We start from the raw sequence: 8967 nt of genomic DNA, 5'->3' as shown, positions 1-8967 counted from the left end.
CCCTCCTCAGCCCCCACCTTAGGTTCTGCCTTCACAGTTCACCCAGATGAGGTTCTGATTGGTCGGTTTCTATGCCAGTGTCAAAAGCTCCGCCTCCTAGGCAGCCACTGGCTCCTTGCAGTTCACCCAGGTTTGTTCTGACTGGTTGGTTTCTATGCCAGTCAGCGTCTCCAGGCCTATCTCTCTGGGCCTGATCAGAGAGGTGGGGCTGACCAGTAGCTGCCCCAGGCTGCTGGCAAGCAGGCTGAACTGCTGACCTCTCCGGGAGAAAGAGAAGCTGGCTGCTGATCAGCCCGGCCTCTCTTTCTCTCTGAGAGGTCAGCAATTCATCCTGCTCGCCAGTCCACGCCCACCAGAGCCTGCTGCACACGCAGCCTGGCATTCAGTCGAGCCTTGGTCGTTTTGAACGTTACAGACCCTGGTTCTTTATATATATAGATAATTGACAAAGCTGTAAGATATTTAAAATGTACATGATGATGAATTTATATGTGTATAGATTGTGAAAGTAATCCTGCCATCTAGTTAATTTATACATCCATCACCCCACATACGTATCTTTTTTATTTTTTGGTGAGAATATTTAATTTCTACTCTCTTAGTGAATTTCAGGTATATGCTACAGTGTTATCAACTATAGATGGTTTTGCAAACATGTATTGAGAAGTCTCTTGTAAAAATATGTTCTTGTCTAGCTCCTTTGTCTTCTATTTTATTTTTTTCTACTAGAGGCCCAGTGCCCGAAATTTGTGCACTGGGGGGGGGAGGGGGGAGGTCCCTCAGCCCGGCCTGTGGTCTATCATAGTAATGGAACCCTTGGGGGATGTTCGATTGACAGCAAGAGACAGGCCTAAGCCATCAGTCAGACATCCTTAGTGATGCTGGGAGGCAGAAGAGGCTCGTGCCACAGCTGCTGCACTTGCCAGCCATGAGCCCGGCTTCTGGCTGAGCAGCACTCCCCCTGTGGGAGCACACTGACCACTAGGGGGCAGCTCCTGTGTTGAGCGTCTTCTTCCTGGTGGTCAGTGCGTGTCATAGTAACCGGTTGTTCCACCATTCAGCCAATTTGCATGTTAGCCTTTTATTACATAGGATTACATAGCAGAGGGCCTACCACACAGTAGGAAGGTGGGCTGAAAGAATGGATTCCACAGACATGGTGACCAAATGCCAACAGCCCCACTTTAAGACCAACTCTGGTACTGCTCTTTAATGTGTATCTTAATCAGCTCAATGTCCAAGGGTAGAGTGATTTATTCCTGGAAAAAGTTGTGGGTTATTTCTAGGACCTAGGTTTTGTGCAGAAAAAGCAAGTTTAGTTTTTTCAGTAACCACTGGTAAATTGTGAAACTGTGAACTGTGTATGATTTTTAGCAATAGGGTCAAATTTTTTAGCCATCTGCGATGCTCACAGGTCCAGAATCCTGCCCTCTTGCTGGCTGAACCAGCCTTGTCTATTGTACCTGGGGAGATATCCACCCCTGACCCCCCACACTAGAAGTGGGGCCACTTGTATGCTACCACCATCCTCACTGTAGGAGTGGGAGGTGGAAACTGTGGTTTATACAACTGCTGCCAGCATCAGTTATTAAAACTATACAATCTAGATATCAACCATTATAGGTGAGCAGATCACAAGGAACCACAGGACCTATAAAGAGAATCAGCAGCCAAAATGAGCAAACTGATTCTCAGCTCACACTTAAAAAAGGGTAATACAGAAACACATAAAACATCTAAAAATTGCTTCTCTTTTTTTTTTAATCCTCCCCTGAGGATATTTTTCCATTGATTTTTAGAGAGTTAAAGGTTGGGAAGGAGGGAGAAAGAGAGAGAAACATTAATGTGAGAGAAACACATCAGTTGGTTGCCTCTCACCCACGCCCAACGGGGACAGGGATCAAATCTGCACCCAGGTACGAACGAGCCCTTGACCAGGAATCAAACCTGAGTTTGGTCTGTAGGCCAACAGTCTAACCTCTGACCCACACTGGCCAGGGCCTAGGTTTATTTTTAGGGAGATTAAAGAACATACTGCATAGAACAGGCTTATAAGAAAAGCATACTGAGAACACGAACCATTTTTATCAATTAAAAAACCCACATGATTGCTAAGAAAAACCAAACTTATCATAGGTAGTAAATAGTAGGAAGGGGTCTCCTAAAAAAATAGTTGGTAAATTTTAAAATTGATTCAAGGAACTCTGAGAATCTGGAAGAAAAAAAGCGAAGTAAAAGAACTAATGAAAAAAGGATAAAAGATGTAAAAAATGGATTTGGAGTTCCAATATCCATATAGCAATAGTTGAAAAAGAAAAAAATAAGCAAATGAAGGGAAATCAATATATAAAAAAGCAGAAGACAACATCTTTGAAATGAAGACTTGACTTTTCAGATGAACACTATCATAGAGGAGCATTGGGTGGGGGAAAGACCTATATCTAATACAGCCTGATCAATCATTGCAAGAAAAAAGAAAATAATTATATGAAATCCTTAGGAAACTAAAACTGATTAACCACAAAGAAAAAGTATCAGACAATAACTGAATTTCTTGTCTGCAACATTGGAAGCCAGAAATTTATAAAGCAGTGTTTATATATTCCAAGATGAAGGAACTGTGATGGTGACCCCAGAGTTTTATACCTAACAAAACTTTCCCTTATGTGACAGCAAAAGAACATACAAGTTAAGACACTTAAGGCCTCAGAAAGTAAATTTTTTGAAAAACAAACAAAAAATTACTCAAAATAGTTCAGGCAAATGGGAAATTAATCACATTAAATAATTCAAGGGGAAGATATGCTGTAGAAAAAATTGTGAGCAATGAGAGAAATTAAAATCTAAAATATAGATAACAAATAAGTTATAATGTGATTAAGACACTTAATAACTGTTAAGAAAAGATGATTAGGAAAGAAGAGGCATAAAAATTTGGCAATAATCTAGAACTAAAATTTCATGTTATTTAACTAAATCTGGGTGTAGGAAAAAAAAGGAGAAAAAGACTGAAAAAATATGCTAAAGCTTTTATCTTATCTGGAAGAATAGTGGCACTCTACTCTTGATAAATGTATATACATACACACAAATATGTTGTAATATGCTTGCTAAAAATTTAAACAAGAGTAACAAGAATATATATAACATAAATATATGCATATTTTATATAGAGACATAGATAGATAGATATGTGTGTACTCTTAAGAATACACATTTTAAAAAAAATCCTAGGAATATACTAGTTCAAAAAATATGCTAGGCCCCAAAGAAAACCTCAATATAGTCTAAGATATAGAACTCTCACATATTAAGTGATCAACTATAGAAATTAACATCAAATATAGAAAGCAAACATTACAAGCTACTTGAAAAGAAAACATTAATAAGGAATATATGGCCAAAAGCTAGTACTTTGAAAAGATCACTGAAATAACCACAAATATATATTAAAAATAAGAAAGAAGATATAGTTACAGGTATAAAGGATATTTTTAAATTATGAAAGCTAAAAGCTAACTCAGGATGAACTGGAAAATGTTCCAGAAAATCTGTCAAGATCCAAAGCAGATCAATACCATGGAAAAATAATCTACTCTTCAAAAAAGGCACCAGTCTCAGATAGTTTTTCAAGAAACTTCTATAGCCTCAATTGCTTACATCCTTTAAATTGTAGAGCAAAGAAAGGATATAAATAGTAAGATTTTAACATTTATTGCAAATATGTGCAAGGCACTATGCTAAGTAATTTATATATATTACTAGATACCCGATGCACGAAATTCATGCAAGGAGCTTGGCCCTACAGCCCGGCTGCCTCAGCTGGCCCTTGCAGCCCCGACATCATCGGGTCCGGACAGTCATTCTGCTGTTCAGTCTAATTAGCATATTAGCTCTTTATTATATAGGATTATGTTCATAAGAGGAAAGCTTACAAATTCACTGAAAGAGATTAGTATTCATTGAAAGAAAACTTAAAAAAGAAATCACACAAATTCATAAAAATTGATCACATCTATAAGTAGAGATAATAGCCTAAATAAAATATTATAAATGGAAACTAGTTATGAATTAAAATAATAACAGGCCGAAACCGGTTTGGCTCAGTGGATAGAGCGTCGGCCTGCGGACTGAAAGGTCCCAGGTTCGATTCCGGTCAAGGGCATGTACCTGGGTTGCGCGCACATCTCCGGCGGGGGATGTGCAGGAGGCAGCTGATCGATGTTTCTCTCTCATCGATGTTTCTAACTCTCTATCTCTCTCCCTTTCTCTCTGTAAAAAATCAATAAAATATATTTTAAAAAAAAATAAAATAAAATAATAACAGTATATTATGACCAAATAGAGATTTCCTCCTGGGAATTAAAAAAATGGCTCAACATAAAGAAACCTATTAATATAATTCATAATACTAAAAGGTGAAAGGCAAGCTTAATAGAGTCCAAAAGAACACTCATTCCTGAGTGTTTAACAAATATTTTTATTTGTTAAAAATAAAACAAAATTCTTAGGAAACAAGAAATGGAAAAGCAACTTTCTCAATGTGATTTTTATTTTTTATTTTTTTAATGTACTTTTATTGATTTCAGAGAGGAAGGGAGAGAGACATAGAAACATCAATAATGAGAGATTATCATTGATCGGTTGTCTCCTGCACACCCCACACTGGCGATTAAGCCCCAAACCTGAGCATGTGCCCTTGACTGGAATCGAAGCCAGGACCTTCCAGTCCACAGTCCAATGCTCTATCCACTGAGCCAAACCAGCTAGGGCTCTCAATGTGATTTTTAAAAGCTACCTAAGAAAGTCAATAATAAGCATGATACTAAACAAGAAAACATAAGAAAACTTTTCATGAAGATAGGAACAAGATAAAGTTGCCTTTTCTAAATACTATTATTCAATACTCTTCTGGCCAATGAAATAAAGCCACAAAGTAATGTGTGTAAATACTGAAAGAAATTTTTTTTATTATTTTCAGATGATATGATTGTTACCTAGAAAAATTAAAAGAAACTGAAAAACTTACAGAATAAGAGTTCGATATAATTGGCTAGATATAATTAATACACATAAGTTGAGAGGATTAGTGAATGCTAATGATAACCAATTAGAAATAATTAACATTCTATTCTCAATATTATTAAATATTCAAAATTTAACTATAATCTTAAAAAGTTCAAGACATATATGAATAAACTAAAACCCAAAAGATATAACTAGAGATGAGGGCAATTCACCCCATTTTTACTGCAATTTCAATCAAAATCCCAATGAATATGTAAGTTGTAAAACTGCATAAGAAAGAGCAAAAGAAAAGCAAGTTATTTTTGAAGAATGGGAACTTGCCCTATCAAACACAAAGCCACAGAGTTCCATACAGCATATGGATTAGCATAGAAATAGTGAGATCACTGGCACAGAACAGATTTACAAACATACTCATGACTACATGGGCATTTAGTACATGATTATTTAGGGCATTTCAAATCGGGGCAAGAGTGGATTATTAAAATCTTTCAATGAAAATTGAGAAAAACTGGCTTTTCATTTGGAGAGAAAAAAAGTGAAGGTTTCTACCTTATATATACCACACACAAAAATAAATACCATTTGAATTAAAAATTTAATTATAAAAATAAAGTCATACAAATATTAAAATAGAATATAAGAAAATATTTTTAACATTGATATGGGAAAAAAAAATCTTTCCTAGGATGGCCAAAGCTAGAAAAGATACAGCAGGGCTGGGGAATGTCCAGCCGGTGGGCTGTATGAGGCCCGTGAAACCATTTGGTCTGGCCCTGCCAAGGCATTAGGGGTGAGTTCATTAAATGTTTGACCAACTATAGCAGGCTAATGTTTAAGTTGATAATTTTGTATGGCCCTCGAATGATGTTATAAGTACCCAAATGGCCCTTGGCAGAAAAAGGTTCCCCATCCTTGCTATAAAGGGAGATTGATGGATTGGACTACATAGAACTAAAAACTTAAACACCAATACCTTATGCTGTGTGAAGTATTGTGTTTGCACTACAACAGCCTCCTACAATTAAAGAGATTAATTCCTCCAAGGGGAAAAAAAGGCAAAGGACCCAAATAGGCAACTCACAAATGAAGAAAAAATGGTAAATAAACATATGAAAAGCCGCTGAACCTCAACCTTAAAACTAAGCAAAGAAATCCAAATTCAAATGATAATATCACTGTTGAGGAACTGGGAGCGGGAGGTGGGGGGCAGGGGTTGGGAAGAGAGGCAGTGGGAAGTGCAGGTGGTAAGCCTCCTAGTAAGCCACAGCCAGCTCAGCAGAAATGCAGTTCTCAGAGGGTCTCCTATTCTTCACTTTAAAATTACATCCCCAAGAACAAGCACACAATACACAAGAAATTTACTGGGGGAGGGTGTCCCGAAGTTCACATAGGTATGCTCCTTTTTTGGCCAAAAGGGGTATAAATAAGACCTCAAAAGACTATCTAACTTCTATCTGTGTATATATTCACAAAGAAACTCTGGAGACATTCAAACTAGTGACAATGATTACCTGGATGGGAGGAGGATGAAGTGGTGGGAATTAGGCAGATTATAAAGAGAAACAGAGACTTAGCACTCTCTACATAAGTTTTGTTTGTAATTTTTGAACCATATAAATAGTATTATTTATTTTTAAAAATAATTGAAATCTTACGCTGTTTAATGAAAATAATGATAACTGGAATTGATTTTTTCCATACATACATTCCCAGATAGCGCGGTGGTTAGGTTTTGACTTTTCAGACAGAAACTGCCTGCATCTCTCTCATCTTAGAATCCAGCTATGTAGAGATCCCATGGCAGCGCTTATGGAAAATTTCACTTTCTAAAAGGCAGTTTGGTAGCATGTATCAAAATGTAAAATTTTCATGCCCCTTAACCCAGCAATGGCATTTCTAAAAATTTATTCTAGAGGAATTACGGAATAGGGTGTGAAGATGATTCTGCAGTATTATTTACTATAGGAGGAAACTATTACGATCCACTAGCGTGGCATAGCATATTGGTAAATTATGATCATCGCTACTGATGCTACTTGTTTGTGGACCACACCTGGAGTTACAAGAAGCTCCTTGTCCCACATTCTCAGCTTTGTGACTCCAGATCCCTGCTCCCCATTCATCAGCTACCTGGTTCTTGGATGTGCCACCCACCCACCGGCTCACCTAGTCAGTGTAGGGTTGCGGTGGTTGGAGTTGGCGCAAAAGATGTTGTTGGACTTGCGCGTGGCGTCCAGAAACTGGCATACCGCCTGCCCGCGGAGCTCCGCCAGGGGCCGGGCCTCGTGCTTGAGGAACCACTGATGCGCCTCGAAGCAGCTGGCGCAGAGGAGTTGCTCGCACTCGAAACACCAGAAGTCTGCCGGCTCTTTGCAGCGGGTGCAAACGGCCTGCGCATCCACAATCTGCTGGTACACTGACAGGCGCCGCTGCAGACTCTCAAAGAAGATGTTATCAAGGACGGGTCCATCAGCGCCAGGAGGAAGGGACGCCTGGCAGATAGGGCACCGCATGTCCGGGGCCTGCAGGCATCCTGAACACAGTGTGTGCAGGCAAAGCAGCAGCTTAGGGCACTTGGCTTCTGCCTGACAGCCCTGGCAGCGCAGAAACTGGAACTCCTCCTCCGTAGTTTGCTGGGGAACCAGAGGAGAGGGGTGAGACCTTAAGTCCCAGGAGTCACCACCCACCACCATCATAGGTCACCTACCCCCATGGCTGGAGGCTGGAATGGGACTTCATATTTCATTCCAGGCAGTCACTGGATGATGAAAACCCAGGCTTACCAGTATTTCAATCTCCCATTTACTCAGGCCTTCCCACTCTAATTCCACAATATATTGAGCATCTACTTCCCATCAGACACAGTACCAGGCCCTGAGATACAAGGATAAATAGGATACCTCTATCCCTACTATCACTGAACTCAGTTTAGAAGAGATACATTAAGTATCAACCTTCTATAAAGTTTGATGGTTCCTCATAAAGGTAAACTACCTTTTTGAGGAACTACCATATGATTTGGCAATTCCACTCCTAGATTTATATCCAAAAGAACTGAAACCACTGACCCACACAGATGCATATTTACCCACATTCTCAGGAGCACACTATTCACAACAGCCAGAGGTGGAAACAACCCAAGTGTCCATTAAAGGATAAACAAAATGGAGTACATACAACGAAATATTATTCAGCCTTCCCATTTATGAAGGACATTATGCTAAGTGAACTAAGCCAGACATAGGACAAATGTATGATTCCACTTATATGAAATATCTAGAGCAGGCAAATTCTTGGAGACAAAGTAGATTAGAGATTACCAGGGGCTGGAGGAAGGGGAGAATAAAGAGCTATTGGTTAAAGGGTACAGAGTTTGTTTGGGTGATGAAAAAGTTCTGGAAATAGGTCTTGAGGGTTACACAACATAGTGAATGTTCTTAATGCTACTAAATAGTATACTTAGAAAAGGCTAAAATGGCAAATCTTGTGTATATTTTACCACGATTTTTAAAAATGCAAAAAAATACTTGATACAGTGCATAGCACATGATAAATGCTCATAGAGTTAACTAGTAATATTAAGCAATATTATTCCTAGTTGTACTTATGCAAATAATACAAATTACTACAACTGGTGTTATTTGTGCTTTTAAAAGGGCCTGGAAGAACATAGAGCAAGTGATCTAAGAAGCTTCTTTTGGGGGTGGGAGGCTGGGGGTTTGTTCAGGAGAAGACTAAGGGAAAGCTTCCAGGTAGAAAACCTGCCTTGGTAAAGGGGGTTGGGAGGGCAAGGTGTTCCAGGAGAAGTATCTAGAAGACTTCCTGGAGAAGAAACCACAGGAGCTGCGAGGCCTCACCTCTCCCATTGGGAACTGGTACTTAGGTTTTGTTTTCCCCAATGTGAGCGCTCTCCGCCATTCCCCGCCCCGTCCCCGT

At 39.2% G+C, this 8967-nt stretch overlaps 1 protein-coding gene across 4 annotated transcripts in view; it reads right to left on the bottom strand.

Annotated features, from left to right (window-relative positions):
* The window catches only part of PML (promyelocytic leukemia), a 46641-nt gene that overhangs the window by 37003 nt on the left and 671 nt on the right, over positions 1-8967 (bottom strand). For all 4 annotated transcript variants that reach the window (XM_006753242.2, XM_006753244.2, XM_006753243.2 and 1 more), the window contains exon 2: positions 7198-7664. In XM_006753242.2, coding sequence (XP_006753305.1) covers positions 7198-7664 — 467 coding nt within the window. The remainder of the gene's footprint in view (positions 1-7197; positions 7665-8967) is intronic.

Source organism: Myotis davidii, unplaced genomic scaffold (assembly GCF_000327345.1).
Source record: "Myotis davidii unplaced genomic scaffold, ASM32734v1 scaffold131, whole genome shotgun sequence".
Lineage (NCBI taxonomy): Eukaryota > Metazoa > Chordata > Mammalia > Chiroptera > Vespertilionidae > Myotis > Myotis davidii.
The sequence above is the reverse complement of the archived record's forward strand: the minus strand, read 5'-3'. Positions and strand labels throughout refer to the sequence as shown.